The 25,619-nt window shown below is 42.9% G+C and overlaps 1 protein-coding gene and 1 long non-coding RNA gene across 2 annotated transcripts in view; one reads left to right on the top strand and one right to left on the bottom strand.

Annotated features, from left to right (window-relative positions):
- Positions 1 to 4,049: 4,049 nt before the first annotated feature.
- On the bottom strand, positions 4,050 to 25,285 carry LOC137320510 (uncharacterized). The gene is made up of 3 exons (XR_010962564.1): positions 25,145 to 25,285; positions 14,484 to 14,542; positions 4,050 to 4,800 (listed from the first exon to the last, which is right to left on the bottom strand). It is a non-coding gene; the product is annotated as an uncharacterized lncRNA (long non-coding RNA).
- The window catches only part of LOC137320509 (transmembrane channel-like protein 2-A), an 88,463-nt gene continuing 80,959 nt past the window's right edge, over positions 18,116 to 25,619 (top strand). The window contains exons 1-4 of the mRNA XM_067982199.1: positions 18,116 to 18,420; positions 20,025 to 20,081; positions 21,594 to 22,071; positions 24,372 to 24,515. Of these exons, the coding sequence (XP_067838300.1) occupies positions 18,369 to 18,420; positions 20,025 to 20,081; positions 21,594 to 22,071; positions 24,372 to 24,515 (731 nt within the window). The 5' untranslated portion in view covers positions 18,116 to 18,368. The remainder of the gene's footprint in view (positions 18,421 to 20,024; positions 20,082 to 21,593; positions 22,072 to 24,371; positions 24,516 to 25,619) is intronic.

The following is a 25,619-nucleotide window of genomic DNA, read 5'->3' on the forward strand; positions in this document are numbered from 1 at the left end:
CTGCTTTTTGTGGACAGGACATACCTGGGCAATTTTCCACATTGTCGGGTGGATGCCAGTGTTGTAGCTGTACTGGAACAGCTTGGCTAGAGGCGCAGCTAGTTCTGGAGCACAAGTCTTCAGCACTACAGCTGGGATGTTGTCGGGGCCCATAGCCTTTGCTGTATCCAGTGCACTCAGCCGTTTCTTGATATCACGTGGAGTGAATCGAATTGGCCGAAGACTGGCTTCCGTGATGGTGGGGATATCGGGAGGAGGCTGAGATGGATTATCCACTCGGCACTTCTGGCTGAAGATGGTTGCAAACGCTTCAGCCTTGTCTTTTGCACTCACGTGCTGGACTCCGCCATCATTGAGAATGGGGATGTTTGCAGAGCCACCTCCTCCCGTTAGTTGTTTAATTGTCCACCACCATTCACGACTGGATGTGGCAGGACTGCAGAGCTTTGATCTGATCCGTTGGTTGTGGAATCGCTTAGCTCTGTCTATAGCATGTTGCTTCCGCTGTTTAGCATGCATGTAGTCCTGAGTTGTAGCTTCACCAGGTTGGCACCTCATTTTTAGGTACGCCTGGTGCTGCTCCTGGCATGCTCTTCTACACTCCTCATTGAACCAGGGTTGATCCCCTGGCTTGTTGGTAATGGTAGAGTGAGGAATATGCCGGGCCATGAGGTTACAGATTGTGCTGGAATACAATTTATATGTGGTTTTTGTTGAACGCACATTAAATCTTATGATTCTCACCACCACTGCCACGTCTTGCCCATTCTTGAGTCCCTTTTGTGAAAGTGCCCTTGCATGTATTTCATTATGAACGGTGAGACTTGATGCCACCCATTGGGTGCATTTACAATGAGTGTATCTGTGGTTGTAGAACTGTTTTGTGCAACCTGGGGGTGTGGGGTGGGGTGGGAGGGGTGGGTGCTGGTGTTGATGGTTTGAGTCCTTGACTATCGTCACTTTGCTGATCTCCCTATGAGAATCTATCAAATATGATTGACTCACTGGCCTCACGAGCAGTCGGGTGAGATGCTGCTCTGCTGATGATTCGTCCATCATCTCCCTCCTCCTCCTCCTCCTCCTCGTCTTCTTCAATGTTGATGGCAGGTGTGGCTGCTTCATGAGTGCATGGGACCTCATCTACTGGTAACCATCTCTGTTGAGCGATGTTGTGCAGGACGCGACACACGACTATTATTCTGCACACCCTTGCTGGTGAGTACTGAAGGGCTCCCCAGATCAATCCAAGCACCTGAAGTGCATCTTCAGCATTCCTATGGCTTGTTCAGTGACAGACCTGGTGGTGATGTGACAGTCGTTGTACTGCTGCTGTACCTCATTGGTGGGGTTTCTCACAGGTATCATGAGCCACGTCTGCAGGGGGTATCTCTTTCTCCAAGAAGCCAGCCCTTAAATCTGTCTTGTGCGTGGAAGGGGGCTGGGATGTTGGATTTGCGCAGAATGAAGGAATCATGGCAGCTGCCAGGGAATTTGGCACACACCTGCAGAAATCTCTTCCGGTGATCGCACACCAGCTGCACATTGATGGAGTGATATCCTTTTCGGTTGATGAACAGTCCTGGCTCATCTGCAGGTCCTCGGATTGCTACGTGTATGCAATCAATTGCACCCTGTACCCGTGGGAAGCCAGCCAGAGAGTGGAAACCCACTGCCCTCTCAGTCTGGCTGATGTCATTGCAGGGGAAGCTGACATAGTCGGATGCCCTGGAAAACAAGCCATCTGTGACCTGTCGTATACACTTATGTGCAGACAACTGAGAGACCCTGGTGATGTCACTGGTGGCACCTGGAAAGATCCAGAGGCAAAGAAGTTGAGGGCAGTGATGACCTTAACTGTCACAGGCAATGCGTGTCCACCAGGCCCATCCGGGACCAGCTCTGCATGAAGGAGCATGCGACCACCTGGCAACTCAATCTGAGCTGTTGTAGGCACTGCTGTCCAGGAAGCTCAGCCTCTGCCTGTACACCCTCTCACGAGGATAGTGCCGCCTTCGACATTGGCCGCTCCATTGGTCCCCTCTCTGCTCTTCTGCGGGTCCTTGTGGCACACCTCTGTCTTGTGGAGCTGCAACTCCCGGAACTGCACGCCGTGCCTGCCATGGATGGTGATGTGCCTCCTCCTCAGATGTACTGCTGAATAAATCCATTGCCCCCCGCACCCCCCACCCCATCCTAATGTTGTCAGTTTGAGGGGGTCCAAAATGTAGGTAAATATGTCTGAACACAAGAATTCTGAGTGTGAACAAAGAAATCTGAGTCTAAACACAAAGAACTCCCAGCCAAAGGTTTGTCTGAGAGAACTGATTTCCCTGCTGCAAAAACTCACCTTTTCTTCACTTGTGTCAGTCACTAGTTTAAAGGTCCAAGTGGCTGCCAGCAGCAACTCGCCTCCATTTCCATGGCGTCTTTCAGAGGCCACGGAAGACACATTCAGGTAGAGTTAAAATCACTTGTCTGCTTCAATACACAAAAATTGAATTCACTTAACTACTTCAACTATCCTAATTGCCTCTTTGAATGTCATCCTGCCGGCTTTAAGTGCCGGCGAGACCTCTGGGTTTCTGAAGCGCGGGCACACCCAGATGTGTCTGGGTGAAACGCGGAATTCAGCAGGTTGGAGCTGGGAATCATTCCCACTCAAAACTTTTAACATTTTTACTGCCTCCCAACCTACCCATTCCTCCGGGTTAAAATTTACCCCCTTAAGTCTGTTGATTGCTAAGATTAAATAGCTAATGTTTCAAATCACTTTAAATTATTGCGAATGGAACCAGATACAATAGCATAGTTACTAGTTATGCCTTAGTATTTTATGAATTTAAAAGAGTACAGAAAAGGAAATGCAGTGGTGGTGCTTCTATGTGTGACATCATGTAATATGGGGCATGGGTTTACAATTGTGATCTTTCACCTTTCAATGTTCCTAATTTTAGCAAAGTTACTTTGGGAGGTATTGAGCCTCTTCATGGCTGGGAATGAAAAATTAGAGGCAGATTCATCAGCAGACTGCTTTGTGCATCTTCTTTCAGCAGATTCAGGGTGGTGCTGACAGAGGCCTGGGAGCACATTGCCCACCTGCCTTCTTGGCCAAATCTGCAGAACATTCTTTGCTGAATAGTGAAACCTGTTGTTATATCTAACATAGGTCTGGTTTGTGAGTAGATGGAACTTTTATTTTTGAAAGTTATGCTCTTCGGGGTACAGAATTTCAATCTAGGAAATCCAACACTTGTCTGCTTTTGTTTCATGTCCACTTTAGACACTCCCAAATCTAATGTAGCACGGTCAGATACAGAGCAAAGCACTTCCTACTCTGAACAATTTGACTTTAACCCAGTCTTGGAAAAGCACACCCTATTGTATTGGAGAATTTTCCATTTCCTGGACCAGCTAAGTGAGATTACTGATTTAGTGCTAGATTGTGCTGACTTGTTGGCAGTTTTGTGATGTGAATCAATGTCCATTAGAAAATGGTTTAAAACTACCCAAAGACCAAGGAGACCAACATCTGATCCATCTCTGGATAGATAAGTCTGATTTTGAACTTGGGTTCCAAAGATGGAGTTTAACCTGTTCATCTTTTTCCTCTTTCCCTTTCTGTCCCTGCAACTGTAAATGATTTGGCTGTATAAAACTTCCACCATATATGCCAGCCCACCTTGAAATTGAAGGTTTTTGATCAACTTTGTGTTTAGCAAGAGACAGGCTCTTTTCTTTTTAAACCCATGTTATAAATTTCAGGTCTGCTTTGGATATTCTCTCATTTTCATGTAGCAGCACAGGACAATGACATTCTCCTCAGAGAGCACTGCAAATGCCCTCAATTTTATCCAGATGGTCCACAATGTTACCAAGGATCCTTAAAGTTGTTTTTTCATGGTTAGGTTTTTTGAGGTTATGTTTGAAATCAAGGGAGGGAGCAATGGATGCCAAAAGCCCCAGGTAAATTCAGTAAACATCAATTTTTATTTGGTACATTGTTGGAAGACAAGAGAACAAGCAAGGTATTAAAAAAAACAGTTAAGCTAATTGACAACCAGCAATTATTTACACTGTCCAGCAATGGTACAGGTAAACTATTAAGTACATGAGCATCAAGTTTGAGATAAAGAACAGTGAAGAGAAAGAAGTACAACAGATTTAGGGGAAGAAAAACTAAGATGTTCAATTTTATATTTTTTTAAACCTTTAAAATGGACACCACTGTGGTATTTACAGGGCAGCAATATATTTAAAAAATGTTTAAACTTTCAATGCATATTCATTTATAATGGTGGTGAGAAAAGAATCAGATCCGGCAAGACAAATCCTATATTAAAGGTAAGTCCTTCGCAGATCAGGAATAAAGGAGGGAGGCAGAAAATAATTTGAAAAAGAGCTGTTTTTAAAGAACAAGTTGAAAAAGACCAGGCTATAATGTGATTCATTAAGAAAATATGATTCAACTGGTAATGATGTTATGACAACTCCTGTACATATCTTGTACAAATCAAACTGTGTAATAAATCAATGAAACCTAAAGCCTTATTTTACCAAATATTACTAGTATTGTACAGAATCCCAATAAATTGAAAAAGCAGAAATTTATATGCTGTAATATATTTTACACAACACTATGCACAAAATAATGGATAACTTGAAATCATGCTGCAAAAAAACCCAATCATTTTGGCTGCTTCTCTGCCTTTACAATTTTGCTATAAACATTATGGTGGAATATGAATGAGTCTATTCTTGCTCGTCTGTTCCAGGAGTCTAATGAATTATTTAGCATGTGATCTGGAAGAGAATATAGAGATCACATTACTGGTCCTATGATCAAAGTGAAAGAGATACACTATTTTGGCAGTGTTTCGAGAAGGGTTAGCCTGACCTCATAGTACTCTCATAAGTCACCTCACTTGTTCAGAGCAGGCCAGTTCTTCTCAGAATGCTACGTATTTTGTTTATTTACAATTCACTGATAACTGATAGTCATCCAGCCACAGAAAATCAAGAATTTTTTCTGTGAGATGTTCTTATGAAAATAGATTTATTTTAATTCCACCACTTACAGCCAATAATCCTCTGAACAGACTGTCTGAATGATAACGGAATTAATTTCTTTTCTGAAAACTTCTGGTGGTGACAAATGGCCGGGGAACTGGTTTCATGGCTCGATTGTATAAACTGGAGCGGCCACATGTAATATTCCAAATGGCCAGGGGTTCGAGAGTGATAGTGTTGCTGATTTGTTCTGAGAGGAAGGGGGTAGGTGGAGATAAGAGAGAGTTATTACTTGGGTTCTGAACTGGAGTGTTTTCGGAATATATGAATATATCATGGGAAAATGGGATCATTTTACATTTAATAATCCTTACTTGGGGCATTTTTCATAGATAGTTTAAAGTGCTTGAGGTGATTATCCAATCTGTGGGTATTAGAGTCCTTTAGATATAGTTGCTGCATTAACAGGACAAAGTTACTGGTTGGCAGCAACAAAATATTTTTGGAAACCATTTGCATAAGTTACTGCCATCATTAAGTTATGACATCAAATCAACACACAGCCCCTGTAGTTACAGTTTAGCAAAGGCCACGTGAAATTGGTGTTAGGACCTCATTATAATGGGTCAAACATGCACCCTGTGCTATTCATTGGCTGCATGCTTGTTTGGGGGAGCGGTGGGAAATTGGGCTTCTCGGATGGCACCTAAAGGCAGCCTAAGAGCATTTTCAACCCATTTCAGGACCCTTTTTTTGCTTTCTTTTTTGCTGTTCATACTTAGGTGGCCTGGAGCCATTATGACAATTGTGCCGACAATAATGACATAGTGGGGATCTCGCTGCACGTGCTTTTTGGAGGAAGATGAGGAGGTGAAGCTGCACTAGAGGTGCTCCATGCCCACCTATCAGTGCCCTCTTGCACAAATTTACAGATCAAGATGCACGTACCTACAACTGTTAGAGAAGCAGTGCTTGTACAGGCTGAAATTCACATGGGAGGCTGTGATTGCGTTGTGCCACATGCTGCAAAGTAACCTGCAGCCAAACCCATCCACAAGCATGGAACTGCCAATGGCTGTGAAGGTCACAACAGTCCTTACTGTCTATGGCTCTGGGTCATTCTAAGATACCACTGGTGACATTGCCCACATTTGTCAACCTGCAGTACATAGATGCTAAAAACAAGTGACGGATGCCTTTTTTTTGCTCAAGCAACCATTTTCACCTCCTTCCTGATGGGTAACTGGCAGCAGCATGAAAAAGCTGTGCAAATTTATAGGAGGACCGAATTTCCAAAGGTCTATGGGTGATAGATTGAATGTTCCCTTCCAAGTCACACACCGTCCCGACTTGGAAATATATCGCCGTTCCTTCATCGTCGCTGGGTCAAAATCCTGGAACTCCCTACCTAACAGCACTGTGGGAGAACCGTCACTACACGGACTGCAGCGGTTCAAGAAGGCGGCTCACCACCACCTTCTGAAGGGCAATTAGGGATGGGCAATAAATGCCGGCCTTGCCAACGATGCCCACATCCCATGAACGAATAAAAAAAAAACCATGTGACCCTACATACTCCATAACAATACTACTACTAACATGAATTGGAAAAGATTCCACTCTCTGAATGTGCAGCTCATTTATATATAGAAATACATCTTTTATAAAAGTTATACATGGAAACAATTTGTCCAACCAGTCCATGTCGGCATTTACCCTTCACATAAGTAAATAGTCCTAATCACATTTACCTGCCCGGTTTGCATATCCCTTTATTCCCTTTTCCTTCATCCACCTAATCATGCATGTTTCTGCCTCAACCATTAAACCTGGAATTGAATACCATGGTCTCATGACTCTCTGTGTGAAAAGGTTTGTCTAGCTCTCTGTTTAAATCTCTTACATTTAATCCTGTATCTATAGCTCCTCATTCTTGACCGCTCAACTACTAAGAAAAGCCTGCCTCTATCTAACCTGGCCCAGCTTTTCATAATATTAATGCCTCCTTTGATATCGTCCCGTAATCTGCATTGTTTATTGAAGAAAAATTACCAATTTTTCAAGTCTTTCTTCATATTTCTATTTCCTTATACCAGGCAGCAACCTGGTGAATCTATTTTGTACCCTCTCTAAAGCCTCAATATCCTTCCTACACTGCACTCAGTGCTCTAATTGAGGTCTTATTAAGGATTTATATAGGGTCATCATTACCTTTTGGCTTTTATATTCTATACCTCGTGATAAAATTTAGAAGTCCATTAGTTTATTTTAATTGCCTTATCAATTTAAAGTACTGTATATAAGTTCCCAGCACAGAAAGAGGCCAGTAGGTCCATTAAGCCTGTGCCTGCTCTTTGCTAGAGCAACACAAAATTAATCCTACTGATCCTGTCTCTCCCCATAGCCCTATATTTTCCTCTGATTCAAATATGTGTAAAAATTGAGTAATATCCACCTAATGTCCCCTGTGCACACTGGAATTTATAGGAGCAATGGAAATGAGGTGGAATCGCAGTGGATTTGGGTTACGCCCAAACTCCTGCCCCCTACCCAGCAGAAATTTTGGTCCCAGTAATCCTGGGGTTAATGTTAAAAAATTTCTAGGCCTGATTGTAACTCCAAGCCACATTTCAGTGGGTGAGTAGTGGTGTGAGTTAGAAACTCACCACTGCTCCAAAAATGAGGCCCGGGGTATTTTAAGTCCCAGGCCTCATTTAAATCCCACGGCCGGCTACCCATCCATTCTGGACAGAAAGTCATGCAGCCCGGAGGCCACCCGCCAAAACCAGTCCCACCTGTTACGTGATCAGTAAATAGTGATGATGTGGAGATGCCGGTGATGGACTGGGGTTGACAATTGTAAACAATTTTACAACACCAAGTTATAGTCCAACAATTTTATTTGAAAATCACAAGCTTTCGGAGGCTTCCTCCTTCCTCAGGTGAATGTCAAGAAGTTCAAGGCAAAGGAGATCTGAGCTTTCCATGTGGGGCCCGGAGAGCACTTTGCTCCTCCTGGCCCCACAAGGAAAGTTTAAAAAAAACTTTATGGGCCTCTTCTGGCCCCGATCCTCTTCACTATTGTCTACACCTGCCAAAAAACTCACTGTGGCTTCCTGCTCAGGCCGCTGAGTTAAAATTGCAGTCAGGTCCCGATGACATCACATGCATATGTAAAAAAGGACCCTGCCTGCTTTGGGTGGGTGTGCTTGCCGCCTGCTCTGTGGAGAAGGTTAAATAGGGAAGCATCAGCTCCCAGCATCTCCAGGGCAAGTAAGTAACCTGGGCGTTGTTAATCGCCCATCTGCCTGGGTTCCACCAGGCCGGTAGGCTTAAATTCTCCTGCCTAAACTTATTACTATATCCATGAATTCCTTTTCTTGGTTCTACACAACATATCACTCCATATTCTGTTTCCATTAACTCCATTTGTGGTTTAAAAAACTGAGATTATGGCCTAAATGGGCCAAACCCATTTTTCAGGTGCAAAACGGGCATGTCAGCCTCCAATATGGTGGGTGGGGCATGTACAATATATACTGGAAGTGCTGCCCGCCATATTGGTATATGCATCAAAAGAGGCACCTGAAACGGGCGCTAAATCCATTGCAAATGGAAATAGGGGGCAGACCACCTGTTTGAGGCCCCCTTTGTAAAATTGGGCTGCCCTGAACAAAGCCGGCCCAGCTCCAATTGCATTCATGGTCTAATGGTGATCTACATGTGGCCTAACTAGGGTCCTGAAAGGGATCGCTGCAGGTCGCCACCAAAAAAGTAAGTTTAAAAAAAAATTGGTCAGGTTCAGGGTGGGAATGGAATAATGGACATACCTGGACATACCTGTCAATTATTGTTTTTTTAAAATTATTCTCACCACATGGGTTCCTAATAATTTTCATTATATTGCAAAGAGTCTAACAGTGGAACATGTCCTCCTTGTTGTTTTGCCAGGAGATGGTGAAGAAAAGATTATTCATAATTATTACATCACTCTAGAAGCATCAGGGGTTACTTTTATGCATTGTTGCATAAACAGCTAATAACCACATGTACTCTAAAATCTGAAAGTGCATTGCACAGCTGAGTCATTGAGAAACAGAACTGTTTTTTTTACATTTCATGACTACATGTTTAATTTTACAAATAATTCTGAATCAGGTGTCTTAATTGCTTATAAGTGACTTTAAATTAGGTTATGTTTTCTACAAATAATATTGGCAGTGCTTTGTGATTTGTACTGTTTCACTTTATTGAACACGTTCTTCTATTATTAATTGAAGTTAGCTTTATTTAAATCCATTACTCCATATTTATGAATACTATTAGAAACATAATAGCAATAATGAGAATGATTATGTGTTGTGTCCTTCCTAATGTTCATGATGCACATCACTGATCTTTTTTCTTGCTGTAACAATCAAAATAAAATTTAATTTCTCTTTTCAAAATTACAGCATATCATCAGTTCTATATGTAACACTTTTCTCAGGTTTTTAAAAAAACTGTTTAAAGGCACTTTATGCTTTGAAAAATATTCATATAAACCGTCCAGTGTGTCCCATTTTATAAGTGCAATTTGTGCTGCTTTGTATCTGATGTTTAAGTACGTTCCAAGCAATTATGTTCAAGAAATACAATGTTACACCTTACAAAAATAATGAAAGGAAATTTAAAGCCTAATTAAAATTTAACGTCATTGCTTCATTATGCCTCTGCTATTAAGTTGCATGCCACAGAAGTAAAATATTACTTAAATCTATGAAGTGTGGATACGATAACAGATGGGCAGATGAACAGTACTGTTGAACCTATATACATAGGTTGCAGCTTAGCCATTGAGTTCTTAAAAGGGCCCAGTTAAAAAAAAAATCCTCATAATATTGATTACTATGAAAGAAACACTAATAATGCAGTCATAATGTAGTAAGCAAACTGAGAAAGAATCGCTCCCGAGTTTGCTTCAGGTTTGGAAAACCAACTCATGGGGCTCGATTTTGGCGTCGGGTTTCCGGCGGGTTTCCAGTGGGGGGGCCCGGAAAATCCCGATATCCGGTCACGTGACCGGATCGCGACGAAATCCCGGCCACTTCCGGGTACCGCGCTGACGTGCGGGGCTGCGCGCGCAAGCCCCGCTGGTGGGAATCCCGCAGGCAATTAAAGCCAGCGGGGTTCCACTTGAGTGTACTTACCTTGCTTGTTGAGGTCAGTTAATGAGCTGAATCAGCTGTCAAAAGAGCAAGTGTGGGATTTTAGGTTCAAGGCAGTGAGCTTCACACACTGGGGGAAACAGTCTCCCTCCAACCAGGCGTGTTGCAGCCAGCAGCCTGTGGCAGGTGCCAAGGTGCACTCCACGGGGGACAGCCCTCACCCACGCAGGAGGCCACCGCGTCACATAGGGCAACCCCTGCCCTCCACCACCCCCCGCCAAGCCAGAGGACAGACCGACACGAAACCGCAGCCCCAGTCCGAGGAACCACCCACCTACCCTGCACAACCCCTCAGACCAACACCTGCCAGATGGGTGGTGTGTGGACACCCTCGGAGGACGAAGAGCATGACCAGCCCCAGCAGCCTCGCAGTCCACGCCGTCCGCCGCAGAGACGTGGATCCCCCCAACACAGTGTTGTTGCACGCCCACCTGCACAGCAGGAGGGAGGGCTACCGCAGAGAGAGACGCATCGCAGAGGGCACTACCCTCGCCATAGGGTCCACAGACCGAGGCGCAGCTCCCCGGACCTCTCCGAGCAGCAGTGCACAGGGAGGCGCAGATTCGCTCGACATGTAGTCGTGGAGATCTGCAGGCTCTTTCATGCCGAGCTGCTCCTGGCTGGCCCCAGCACCAACTGCTTACCTGTCGCTGTCAAAGTCACCACTGCCCTCCACACCTTCTCCTCCGCATCCTTCCAGGGTGCAGCCGGCTACACCGCCGATGTCTCTCAGTCGTCTGCTCGGACGAGCCCTGCAAATACACCTGCACCTACTCTGCAGTAACACGATGGGTGGCATCAGTGGTGGGTCCTCATAGTGATACCCAGGAGCGGGCATTATTGGACACAACGGACAGGATTCGCGGAGACATGGCAGTGGTGGTGTCAATATAATGTGTGCTGTTTGTTGCTCTGAAATTCAATATAGGTAACACCCATGACAAACCCTCAGACACCCTTGTGCACCCCCTTCATGCTCACGACACGTTTGCCTTACGCTGCCTACTGCACATATGTGATGCATGCCCTGTGGCTGCAGCACAGGTGGTGGCAGATTGAGTGAGGCTGGCCATGAGGGAGATGCACGAGAGGGTGAGTATGGGATGGAGCAATGAGATTGTATGAGGATTGGGTTGCGTGTTAGTGGCAGGATGAGTACTGGCGAGGTGAGTAGGTGGAGGTAAGATGAGGATGGGGTTTGAGTGGGTATGAAGGGTGATATTACAGAATAGTGTTGGCGGTGCCGAAGGAGATGTGGGGTGGGGGCAGTGTTGTGGCAGACGGAGTGTAGGGGAAAGACTTCGTGTTCTCACTGCGGCTGACGTACTGCGGTCATTGCAGCGCCTCCTGCACTGTAAGCAGGTGGGCCATATGTTGGTGGCGCAGGTGACCCCCTCTGCCACCTCGAGCCAGGCCTTCTTGGTGGCAGAGGCAGGCCGCTTCCTCCCGCCAGCCGGGTGGAAGATCTGTGTCCTCCCCCTCCTCCTCACCCCATCTGATGATACCTGGGGTGAGGCATCATTAAACTGGGAGCAGCCTTCCCCCTGGCCTGCTCCATGCTGCAATTTGTTCCATTGGTTGCAGCATCTGTCAGTGGAGGACTGCCCCTTTAACTAGAGAGCCTCCAGCTGACAGATGGTACTGCGCATGCGCAGCCCGACCGACGCGCAGGCCAGCGCCGTGGACCCCGGAGGAGCAGGTAATTGATTCCTATTAGTGGGTTGCCTGCTACGATCGCGCGGGCAACCCACTAATTTCGCCGAGCGTGTTGACCACGCTCCCGGAGGACCACCCGCTGGGAACCCGCAGGCCTGCTAAATTCGAGCCCATGCTGTCTCCTCCACCACCTGACCTGAGTTCATTGGACTTAGCGGTCTGAAGGTGCCAGATGTTTGCATGGTTACATCATAATACTTAGTGCATTCATCAGAAGAGAAAGCGTAATATTTAAGTCATGTTGTCAGTATTGTGAGTAACCTGCTTTAAAATTATTTGTACAAAAACATTCTTTCCGTGAATAAAAGTCTAATTTTAGCAGCAGGTAAGTGGAGTGTGACTAAATGATGACTTTATCATGTGATGACATCATCGGATCGCAGCCTATTACCTGATAGCCTGAATAGCCTGATTCCTATTACCTTCCAGAACCCGAAGTGCTGAAAACCTTGCTTTACACTGTTGTCTGCTTTGTTGCAATTCTAAAGTTGGTGTGTGAATGTAACCTAAACTGCATTTTTATGTATCTGTGTTCAATAATGTGATAGAAGATACATGTGAGGGACTGGACATTACTGAAAAACAAAGCACTGAAATGTGCCAGCTGCATAACTCACAAGGGCTACATTTCTGCCTCAATTGGAGTGGTCTATTCTCTATAAATCATTGATCTCTGAGTTTCTATTAAACAAACAATCTCTGTTTGTTTAATAGAAAGCATTAAATGATTTTAATAGAAAGCATTAAAATCATTTAATGCTTTCTATTAAACAAACAAACAAATTTTGTTTGTTTAATAGAAAGCATTAAATGATTTTTAAAAAAATGTAAGTTAATTTCTTCACCTGAATTTCTGGGCTGTTATATTTACAAGATTACAATATTACAAGATTACACTTTCTCTTCAATTAAAAATCCTATGTCTAGCACTATTGTGTAGTATCACACACCTGCGAAAGGCATCACACTTACATAGGACACAAAGAATTGTTATTGGCTTAGATTTTTTCTTTATTTGTTCTCAGGATGTTGGCTACTCTGACAAGGCTGCATTTATTGCCCATCCCTAGTTACCCTGAGAAGGTGATGTTGGGCCGCCTTGAACCTCTGCTGTCCTTGCTTCCACAACATTGTTAGGTTTGGCATTCAAGAATATTGATCCAGTGACAATGAAGAAACGTCGATATATGTCCAAGTCAGGATGGTATCTTAGAGGGAATTTGGATGTGATAATGTTCTCATGACATTGGTGCTTTTGTCCTTCTTGGTGATAAAGGTTGCAGGTGAGAATTGCTTTTAAACAATAAGGTTGCACAAAAATCTGTACTTACTTTTAGTTTCCTTTTAATTGGCAGCTTTGGCTCAGTGGTAGCACTTTTACCTCGAATGGTAGTGAGTTCAAAATCCCTTCAGAGACTTGAGCACATAATCTGGCACTTCAATGTAGCACTGTTGGAGGTGCTGTCTTTCAGACGAGACATTAAATTGAAACCCTGTCTGCCCCCTCAGGTGGATGTAAAAGATCCCATGGCCCTATTTGAAGAAGAGCAGGGAGCTCTCCCAATGTCCTGGTCAACATTGACTATACTTCAAAAGCACTTAATTGGCTGTAGAGTGCTGTGGGATGTCTTGAGGTTGTGAAAGGCACCACATAAATGCAAATTCTTTCTTTCAGGCCTCTGCTGCTCCTTCAGGCTCCAACGCTGAGGTCCATTTCTCTAGGTGGCATTTTTACTTATTTTATTTCAGCCAACTCCATGGGCCTGTCTGTCTTCTCCATCGTGGGGCCTCAGGACTCAGGCCAACTAAGGGACTCGACCTTCTTCCTAGCTCCAACATCTGACTTGCTGCCAATTCAAATGCCCAACCACCCTCTTTTCAGGCATCATGCCCCCTCCCCCCATTCCACATGGTCACCCTTTTATCCCCCAATGCCCAGAACTACATTTTTTAAATCACTTATAGCATTATGTTTATTTACAGCCAAACATGTTTTAAAATACAAATTGATGCTTTCCTAGCTTAATGCTGGGAAACTGAAAGGAAGAAGGAGCTCTTCAGGTGAACAGGAACAATGATGCAGCTTTCATAGCAGGCTGATTTGGAGAGGAGGAGATTTGGATGAGGAGGGAGAGGATATGGAAGTGGGCTTGTTGGCTGATGCTGGAAGGGGGAAGGGAATAGGTAAGTAAAAGTTTTGGATGAGGATGGTGGGGAATGGGAGAGGGGTTTTCGATCAGACTGTTTGGGGAGAGGGATGGGGGTTAGGATAAAGCTGGTGGGGAGGGAATGGGGACATAATCGGCATAATGAGGAATTTGGCAATGGAGAGATGAGTGACAGGAGGAGCAACAGGGAGCAACTATGGAGTTAGAGAGGATACAGGATATGAGGGGGTAGTGCCAAGGGAATGGGGTCAGGGACATGCTAGGAGTGAGAGGTGGTGGGAAGGAGAGGCGTTGTGTGGATGGAATGGTTGGGTGGGGTAGTGGCATGGGAATAATGGGATTGAGGGGATTAGGAGAAACAACAGGAGTGTGATAAAGCACCTACCAGAAAGTGCGACCTGCAACCTTCAGCAGCTCCTCGCCATGTCACATATCACCTCCAACCTGAAAGGAAAGAAAAAAAGAAGCGAAAAAATAGAGAGCGATTAGGAGAAAGAAGATAAATACAGAGAATAGAAGAGAAAAGAAAAGAAAGATAAACACAGAAGCAGAAGGAGAGAGACAGGAGCCTAAATTCCTTAATGCCCCAAACTGGGCGGAATTCCGGCAATGTGCAGCGATGGCACGCCGGAATAGAGAGGCCCAAGGACTGAACTAAATTTATCATTGGGCCTCATCAGGATAAATCAAGCGAGCTGTGGGCACCAATTAGGTGCCACGTTGCTGATCGCCTTTTGGGGCCTTTTCATTCACTCCCACTCAAAGAACCAGAGGTAAACCAGGAGGAGCATATCGTCTCCCTTCGACTCCACAAAAATTTTCAAAGTATATGGGCCTTTTTTGAGTGACCTCCAGCGGACCCTTTAAGGACCACTGGTTAGGCTGCTCAATTCAAGTTGGAGTTTGTGCATGGCAAACTAAGGCAAACCGATTTAACAATTGGGGTCTGAAATTGGCGCAGGAGTCTCATTTCAACATTGACATGGGGCCTGCGCTCATTTCAGACAGTCGCCAGGGCTGTCTATAAAAAGGCCTCAACCAATTTAGCAATGGCCGGAGCGCCTGTGCAGATCGCGTGAGGGCCCCTGCCCTGCTAAATTGGTATGGTTGAGCCCATTTTAGGCCCATAAAACATTTGCAACAATATTAAATTTAGACCCTACTGAGAGAAAACAGCAACACAAACATGACAAAGAGAGGTAAGAATGAGACTGTAACCTCTGACTTACTGAACAATGTTATGGGAGATCCACCAGTATATAATTATATAGCTGTATATAAAAACAATGATATATAATAAACAGCCAAAAATGGAGCTTGTTAGTAATAATTAGTAATAAATACAGACAGCACACAGCAATAATATCTTTATATATTTATTTTCTTCCAACTGCATGCACTACCTGTGTCATGATTTTGTCATGATTTGTGATGCTTGGTAATGCTTGAAGTAATATTACAGTTAATAGATAAAGTGTACCGCCTGTTAAAATTACCATTACATATATATCATTGCCTTTCAGCCCTCCCACCAACAATGGTGCTGTGGCTCAGGTCGTCCAACTTTGTCTGTTACTTTGTTTTTATGCCATTCTGCCTTCTCTTCAGGTAAGTTTTATTTTTAAAATTATCTACATTGTTTTTTTTATTTTAACCTGCTTATTTTCATGCTTTTAGCCTACTCTGCAACCACTGCCTCTATGACCCTTCCCACTACCACAGCTGCCCCACTATCTTCACACTTTCTGCCTCCTCTTCCATCCCTATTGCCAGTGATGACATTCCTGGCCTCTCCTACTATTTATTTCTGTATCACTCCTGCTCTGCAGCTTCCACTTTATGCCTCCTCTACTGGCTCTGCCTGGCCTCACATGGTGGAAACCCCCACTGGTGCCCAACCTATTACCCAGCCCCGCTCCCCAGCTGATCCTGGCAACATTCTCTTTTGCATCATTCGACAGAAAGCCCATTGCTGCTGTATCCATCTAGCCCACTTCACTGCCTTCACACCCCACTGCCAGCACCAATTAAAAATAAAATGGTCTGATCCACTCTATCGAAACCCATGGTTGAACAGTATAATGTTAAAGGCCAGAACTTCGACTGAAGCTCAAGTAGTTTAAAAGGGGCATAAATAAGCAGGTGCATGCTGACAGGGAACTGAAACACCACAGGGATAGAGTACTTAGGGAAAAAGGGGCTTTAGCAGATAGGATTCAGGACACAGCATTTCTCTTGGTTCACAGTGGAAAGCACGTGGCCGGCAGTGCAACAAGACAGGAGAACTGGCAGTCAGATGTTGATGGTGTCTGTGTAAACCATACAAGACAACATGGTTCACAATATACCTGTGTTATGGCAAGGACAGTTAACAAGGAACCAACCATAAAGGACAATGCAATGCATGAAGAGGTGATAAGAATGGAAAGCGATATGAGAGGTGTTCAGAACAAGGACATCATTCAAACAGTAAGGGATACTAGCCATGAGCAATGCCACGAGAGACCCATTAGTTATTAATATTAATAATGGAGACAGAGCTAGTCTATGGACACCATTCTCTCTGTTTCAGCTTCAGGATCTAGCTTTCTGCTCTATCTCAATACAAACACTGACTAGACATATAGGGCGTGATTTTGACCGCGAGCTGGGAAGGGGGTGGGGGATTCAAATTGCAGACGGGAAACCCGGAAGTACGGGTTTCCCGGATGTCCTTACGATTTTGACATAAGGACGACTTTTTTTTTTGTCAGTTTGCCTTTCGATTGGCCAGCCTGATTTGCCATGCTGGTCTCTGTCAGACCGGAGAGCAACCAGGGAGAGGATGTGTTCAGGTAAGTCTTAGATTGTATGGATGTGGGGGGGGGGTGGGGTGGAGGGCATGGGGGCAGGGTGGGCATGGATGGGCACCAGAGCACCGATGGGCATGGGGATCATGGAGAGGCGTCAGTCATAGAGGAGGGATCGGAGGTCATCGCGGGGGTCCGCAATCGTTTGGGTGGGGATTGGAGATCAGGGTGGGGTCTGCGATTGTTGGGGGGGGAAGCAGAGATCGGGGAGGTGATCTCGATCGTTGGGGGGGTCGCTGCAGGTAAGCAAGTTGGGCCATGGGGAAGCACTCCTGCTCCTCCAGGCCCACAAGCTGTGCCAGAAAGGCACAAACCTGCAGTTTCGGGCCTGCTCGCCTCCTCTCATGTGGCGTGAAGGAGAAGGCCCAGGAATCCTGGCCCCCAGGGGTTGAAATTGCAAAATCTGCAAAAATGGAGGCCTGCAGCCTCCTTGAAAGGTTTTAGTCCCCAACCCATATGTTTTTCATTGTTAAAATCGTGCCCATAGTAACAGAGGGATTCAGAGAGCGAGAAACTGTGTGCAAGACGTGGAGCAGGAGACGTACAGATGTAAGGAGATAAAAGATAAGGAGAGATTTATGCAAAGGGAAGAGTAAGACGAACTGATGACAAACTCAAATATAGAGATGACAATGAATATCTGTAAGAGGGAAAATTCCTCCTGAGTTCTGTAAGGAAAAACATCCTTCTAATTTCTAGCTTTGCTTGAGGCTTGTTAATTTTGTGCCTATACCTCTAATTTTGTTTACCCAGCCCAAATGAACTAATCTGTTTGCATCTATATTGCCCATTTTTGTGGGGATTATAAACCCTTGGATCATGTCCACCGTTCATTTGGGTTTATTACTTAGCCCATGGCTCAGGGTACAATAGAGAAAAGGCTTTGTCTACCATTGAAGGGGCTGCGGATTGTTCTCTGTAATGGGCGTGGCCACAGGAGCAGACTGCTACCACATTTTACATTGGACTTTTTTTTTTAAAACAGTCCCCAACTCTGAATTTCACAGTGCTGCTGTCATTCAAATTACATGAAAAGGGACAAAGAAACTATGAAAAGCACATCAGCACTGGAATGTTCAGATAAACTTGAACAAAGCGTGTGAAATATTAACCTAATATAAATGTTGAATGGCAGACAGTCCTGTGTGTCAAGCACAGGAAGACTCTCTTCCACTTGTAGCGCATCCCCTCTGCCTGTTGTCGGGGTCATATGTAATCCAGTTTGTCACAGGGCGGCGGCAGCAGCAGCATCTGCAGAGCACCCTCGAGTCCTCCAAACCCCGAGAAGTTGTCGTCAAATCGACTCAAACACCGCCTGACATTTGGGGAGCGGTCTTCACGCAAGACGCCTGGGGAGGTTTTATGAGTTCAAACAAGGAGGGACATCTCTTTTATGGAGAAGCTGGCGAAACGAGACGATCATGGTAAATACGAATAAGACCAAGAACAAAAATCATGAAGATTTGGAAGAAGGTGAGTATTGTATGTTTTTTATAAGGCACCTTTCTCCTGCGCCTACCGTTGTACACTTTGCATTTCGTTACATTATTCCAACCGTTAAAGTTCAATGTGATTTGTACACGTGGTAAATAGAGTTAAATGGTTTGGTGAGCAATCAATCAATCAATGAGTGAGTTGTGCCAATTGCTTAGTTTCTTTTTTGAGACAACTTTACAGGTTGCTATGTAGTTGGTGATATTCCTTTTGTCCTTGTTTTAAATATTACAAGGACAACAATGGCATAAAGTATCATTCTAATGAAGGATTGCCTGATGTTCCAGACGTCTGAGGTTTGCGTTTTATAATACAAAAAGTTTTTCATAGTTGTGAAAAGTAGTTTGTCATGTACGTGCACAAAGAATGAATATCTGTTCTATAATTGTTACCAACTGCACAATTGCAGTAATAATAAATCATTTTATTACAAAATTTGTTGCAGCTTTGATTTTATTTTACCTAAACAAGATTGATTATTTAACATAGTATTTTCTGTATATTTGGGCACTGGCTGCACCCATGGATATTTGTTCCCCCCAGATATTTGCAGTTTACTTGACCTTTTGTTTTCCACCTTTTAGAAGTTGTGATAAGACCATAAGAGATAGGAGCAGGAGTAGACCATTTGGCTCTTCGAGCCTGCTCCGCCATCTAATGAGATCATGGCTGAGCTGATTTTTATCTAGCAGCGGTGGTTACAGTAGTTTGTTACGTTTAAACCTTCAGAATTTAGAGGTAAACCTGGATCACTGGGATGGTGACAAGTTCACATCCTGTGCCTCTTGTTCTGACTCATCAGTGGCCCCTTTCTCTGTTGCTTCTGGTCTATTTTCTCTCCATCTTCAATTTTGAGAAGGGCTAGCAGAATCCCTAAAGGAATGCCCATAGTGTGGGTTAAGTTGCCCTGCCCAGGCAAGGTGGACGGATGTTTTGAGGTGCAGAAGTCAAGTTCTGAAACAAATGGCTGCTGCCTGCCATATTAAGAGGAAGTACACAAAAATGTCAAGACTCTCAAGTCAAAAAATACCTGGCACAATAAGGAACAAGCAACAAGATCTTCGGAGTTGTGTACAGAGAGAATGAGCTAATCTTTAAGAAGTTCTGGGGGTACTGCACCAGCAGCCCTGCACTCTGCTCCACTTTTTTTGGCATTATAGAATGGCACTGCGCCAATGGCACAAAGTAGCACAATATCTGGAGAGGTCTGGACATCGCCCCTCCCCCCCCACCTCCAGTGTATATTTCAATGAGGCTCATGCTGTGGAGCAGCACAAGCTTCTTGCATCACTGGAGCAGATCCAGTAAAAGCACGGTGCTGTTGCAGAAGTGGTGCAGGGATGAAATTCCAGAATTCCTATTCCCTCTGTGCTTATGCCTGCATTGGTGGCACAAGGGAGCCCAGTTTCAGGTCTCATGGTTGTAAAAGTTTAATTAGGTCTTACTTTGCTTTTTATATGGATACTAAATAGTGGAAATTTGTTAAGAATAAAGCAAAATTCTAGTTACTTTATGGTTTTACATACTGACTAAAGCAATAAATCAAAAAAGCATTTGGTGTAAAATCAAATTCTCATTTGCAGTTGGAATTCAGATAGATGGTGATGAAATGACTGAGACAGAAGACGAAGATGACGATGGTAAGACAAACATAATTACTTCTTTTAAAAATTGTCATTAGACTATAATAATGCTCATCATCAACAGTTCTTCTAACAACTAATTATACTTAACAATAATATTCTAAAACAAATATTTGCTCAAACATTGAAACTATGAATCCCATTAGCAGTAAGCAGTAAGGTGTGAGCCTTGGCTCAGTGTTAATACTTTTGCCCCTCAGTCAGAAAGTTGTGAGTCCATGCCCCATTCCAGAGACTTGAGTACATAGTCTAGGCTGACACTTCAGTGTTTTAGTGAGGGAGTACTGCACTGTTGGAGGTGCTGTCTTTTGGATGAGATATTAAACTGAGGCTCAATCTACCTTCCTGTAGCACTCTGAAGAAGGGAAAGGGGAGTTTTCCCAGTATCCTAGCCAACATTTATCCTCGAACCAACACCACTAAAACAGATTATCTGATCATTTAGCTGATGCACAAATTGGCTGTCACATTCCCCTAAATTGCAACAGTGGCTACACTTCAAAAGTACTTTGTTGGCTTTGAAGTGCTTTGGAATGATCTGAAGTGCTGTATAAATGTAAGGTCTTTCTTCAAGTTAAAATGCATTGGAATAGAATATGTCTGGTGGTAAATGTATATTGTTTCAGTTAGAAAACCGTCTAAATTCCTTTACACTTGACAGTCCAAAATTAGCATCCAGAATAAATGAGCTAAAAGTATGTGTATTCAAATCCATCATGTTTGCCTGAAATATAAGAACCATGATGTGGATGTGAATCATAAAATGAGTTTTTGTAATTTTATTTTATACTATAGTTGCAGTAAAATCTGCTGTATTATGAATTTTTGGAAACTTTAACATTGGAGTGCAACTTGTATTCTGCAACAAATATACTGAATGTTTACAATAACTGTTTGTTTTGATTTTTTTGTTTTTTTCCCCCAATTATTTTCCCCTTTTATGACCTCATTCTTCTGAAAATGTTGACTCCTGCTGGGGTATGGTTCTGTGATTGTTGGGCACCTTATCCAAGGAGTTTTACACCAATAGTAATCCTAGACACTGAGCTATTCCCCTATGGGGCACATGACAGTGAATCCTGATTGTGCCCTCACCTGAGATCTACATGCTCACAAGTTCCAGCAGGTATCACTGGATTGCAATCGGAATCCTGGTTGATTTTCCGTATCACAGATAGGAATCAAACTTGGGACTTTTTGCTACTCTACCAATTGAGTCATCATAGGAACATAGGAACAGGGATAGGCCATTCAGCCCCTCGTGCCTGCTCTGCCATTTGATAAGATTATGGCTGACCTGTGATCTAACTCCATATACCTGCCTTTGGCCCATATCTCTTAGATAGCTTTTTGGCAACCAAAGATATTATCTCAGATTTAAATTTAGCAATTGAGCTAGCATCAATTGCCGTTTGCAGAAGAGAGTTCCAAACTCCTACCATCCTTTGTGTGTAGAGGAGTTTCTAACTCTGGTTTGCTGGTTTTAATGTAATTTTTCTATTAATGCAGAGGAAGAAGAGGCTAGGAAGCAACCAGAGAAGAAAGGAAAGCAACAAAATAGTAGAAAACCTTCTAAAGCATCTAAGGATGAAGAGGATGATTCAGAAGAAGATGCCAAACCAAAACAAAGGAACAACAGGAGGAGGCCTCAGGTTCAGAGTGGGACAAAAAAGAACAAGAATAATAAAGATGATGAAAGTGAAGAAGAAGAAAGCAACGAAGAAGCAGCTAAAAATTCAAGGATGAAAACAAGAAATAAAAAGAGCAGCAAAGTAGAGGAAAGTGATGATGAAAGTGAATTAGAAGGAAAAAGTAAGAAAGCGAAAATGAACCCAGCAGGGAATAATAACAGAAACAATAGAAACAATGCAAACAAAAAACAGAAGGATGAAGATAATAAAAAGGAGAAACAAGCAAACAAAAAAGGCAACAATAAGGGTGAAAAGGGCAATGGGAAGGACAAGAAGAAGAAAGGCAAATCCTCCAGGTATTTGGTTGCTGATTGCTGTGTATGGATGTTGCCCGTGTATTACAGTAGATATGAAATTATTTTAGTGAGAAAGAAGCACCTGAATGTAAGACCAAGAGGTAAATGCCAGTAGTCTAATGTATTTGTTAAGCCATAGGGCTGTATAAAGTTTTGTTCTTTTACTTACAGAAGGGCATTGATACTTTGAAATGTCCCATCTCACGATGCATGGAACATGGATTGAGCATTTAATCAAAAGAGAGTTAAACTAGAAAGAAAATATATTTGGAGAAGGAAATGGGGAAAGAAGAGGGAAGGAGAAGAACTAGCTGTCACATTTTGTGCTTTGAATTAAGTGCGAGATTATAGTTATAAAGAGTCATATTATAGTTATAAATAGTCAATCAATGAGTAAAGCCCAGGAGATTTCCAACATCAGAGACTGAAAAGAAACAAATCCCTGATTCTCATGCTTCCTTCCCAAACCTTAAAATGGTCCCAAAGAGTCTTTTTTAGGGAGGGGCATCCTTATGGGGTTGTGGGTGATTTGTACTCATCACAATAATCAAAGAAATTAGTACACTTTTAAAGAATCAAATAAAAAAAGAAAATGTTGGAAATACACACCTGTTCTGTCAGCATCTGATGTTTTGGGTGTACACTTTTCATTAACAATTTGTGATCTGATTAAGAATCTTGACCTAAAACATTAGACTGTTCTCTCTTTTCAAACGCTGACAGAGTTGCCGTGCATTTCCATCATTTTCTATTTTTATTTCAGATTTTCAGCATTTGCATTATATTTTTAATCAATGAAAGAATCTTGCTTGTTTGCGGCACACATTGTTCTCTTGAATTGGGCAATATTCCAAAGCATCTGAACCCAGACAGACCATGTGAGCAGAACTGCCTGACGCAATGTGAGTGGGAGAAACCAATGAGCAGCACAGGGGGAAAATGTTATTTAAATGGATTAACCTTAGGGTGTTAAGTGTTTTAAAGGAAATCTCAGGACGTACCAAAGTGATTTACAGCCAGTGAAGTACTTTTGAAGTGTAGTCACTCTTGTAATGTAGGGAAACATGATAGTCAATTTGCACACAGCAAGATCCCACAAACAGCAGTGAGATACATGACTAGTTTTTAGTTATGTTGGCTGAGGAATAAAATTGGCCAGGACATCAGGAGAACTCCCCTGTTCTTCTTCAAATGGTGCCATGGGATCTTTTACGTCCATCTGAGAGGGCAGACGGGGCCTTGGTTTAATGTCTCATTGAAAAGACGGCACCTCTGACAGTGTAGCACTCCCTCAGCTCTGCACTTAAGCGTCGGCCAGGATTATGTGCTCAAGCCTCTGGAATGGGGCTTGAACCCACAGATTTCTGACTCTGAGGTGAGAGTGCTACTACTGAATCAAGGCTGACACTGCATGTTTTATTTTCTCTGCATTTTCCCAGGATGAGGGTTGGTGCAGCCAGGAAAGTAAAATATCCATTACTGGCTTATATGGGTGGGCTGAGAGGTCAGCATTCCTGCAACGAGAAAAATGGTTGGCATCCAGCAATGTTGGCTGAATCCATTTATGTTTGCCGCTAGCCACTAGCAGTGGTTTCCCTCCAGCAGCACAGAAGAAAAATCACTTCCAGAGGTGTTTTGAGGCATTAGTACTGCCTCCTTTATAATACACTGCTGCTGTCTGAGTCAGGGCTGCCATTAGCAGTACAACAGTAGCATAAATATTACTTTCTGCTTTTCACAGATCTCTTTTTTATTGCTCTTTGTTGTCCTGCTTAACTAGGTTAAGTGGAAAACCATTGTTCAGTGGAAAACTTCTCAATGGTGAAATTATCCTGTCCTGCCTGATGCCAGAAAGCTGGATGATTGATACCCTGTGTTAACAATGATAAGCACTGTAGCCTAACCAGTGATGAAATATTTAATTTATTACTAATTAAAACTTTATGTAGTATCGCTTAGACAATAATGTAAAACCTGTGCACATGCTTTTCGTTTAATAGTATGTCAAATTTGTACACACATTTAATCAAACCTTTAGTTAGATTTTCTGGGTGTGTGTCAGCTGTGGGCAAGGCTTCCTGTAAGTTTTGGCCTATTGAAATGAACGGAAGGAAAATCCTGCAGGTTTTGTAAGGAGCATGCAATTCTCCTAGCCAGATTTTCCATTCTACAGTCTGCCCAGGCGTGGCTTAATACCCAGGTGGTAAAGATGAAAATCTACCCCAATAGTTGCCCTTTGCCACATCTAGACCGTGTGTTGCTTACAACTGTTCTATTTTTTTCATTTTATTTTGTTGCAGCTCATCAGATTCATCAGACAGTGAAGATTCTTTGTCAGAGGGCGAACTTGCCAAGGTTTTGGAAGAAGTGGAAGAAAAGAAGAAGCTAGTAGCAATCATGAGGACCAAAGCTTGGCGTATGAAAAGGAAGCTTGCAAAATTAAAGTAATTGATTTGCAATTTCTACATAATATTTCAAAGTCCTCTTCTTCACTTAAATAATCTACATGACATTGTTAAAATCACCTTTTAAAGAATTTAATATCCAACAATTTTAAACAATCTGTGTTCATTTAAAAAAATTATGGTACAAAACAAAATCAGTTCTATCAACATGATTTCTCTCTAAGATTGTCTGAATTACAGTTCAAGACTCTGTGTAGCCAGGCTGTTGCATCATGCACATAATATAGTATAACGTTAACACATATTTTTAATTTGAAAGAAATTAATCTTGAAATTATCCTCTGTGAATATTAGGGTATAAATGATTAATGTGTTTGTGTAAATTCCTGTGTCCATTATTTTAACTGAGGCATTAACCCATTTTTTGCAGATTAATGCATTAATTACAATATTGGACAAAGGTATTTCATACAAACATGTTAATATTTTGTATGCTAATATTTGTATATGATTTCAAGGTGATTGTAATTTGCAAAAAAAAAACTACACACTGCTGAAAAATACAATGGTTAAGCAGTCCAGTGATTCATTCAGTTAGAAAAGACATTAGGACACTTTAATGGTATAAAGGTCAGTTAAGGGTTTTGTCTTCAAGGAATTGAATTTACCTGTTTCCATGCCATATCTGTCTTTAGATGACAGTAGAACTGTTTTTGTCTTTTAAGAACCAGAGTCTGTCCATAGTCTAGTCCAGCTCAAGGTCCTCATGAGTGACCAGAAGTAGTCCCACCGTATTAGCCACCTTTAACTGCACCCTTTGGAGGGCACATTCCAATTCCCTGAGATAGGTTTATTTCTGGATAAGACTAGTTAGTGTGAAGTTAATCATTAGACAAAGTAGTAATCTGTGTTTGGGGTTCTTACATGGCATCTGACCAGATTCTGTTGATGGTTTGGCACAAAAATTTGAAGACCAGTTCAGCTGTATTCAAGGTATTTCTGAGTTAATCAAGAACAAAGTTAAAAAAGAATGTTCAATATTGAGAGTATGTGAATGAAGGTGTGAGAAAAGCACTGACGCTTGCACTTATCTATTTCAAAACTATTTTATTGGATACTTCCTATAACCTTGTGTGGAGGCAA

This window comes from Heptranchias perlo, chromosome 4, assembly GCF_035084215.1.
Source record: "Heptranchias perlo isolate sHepPer1 chromosome 4, sHepPer1.hap1, whole genome shotgun sequence".
Classification (NCBI taxonomy): domain Eukaryota; kingdom Metazoa; phylum Chordata; class Chondrichthyes; order Hexanchiformes; family Hexanchidae; genus Heptranchias; species Heptranchias perlo.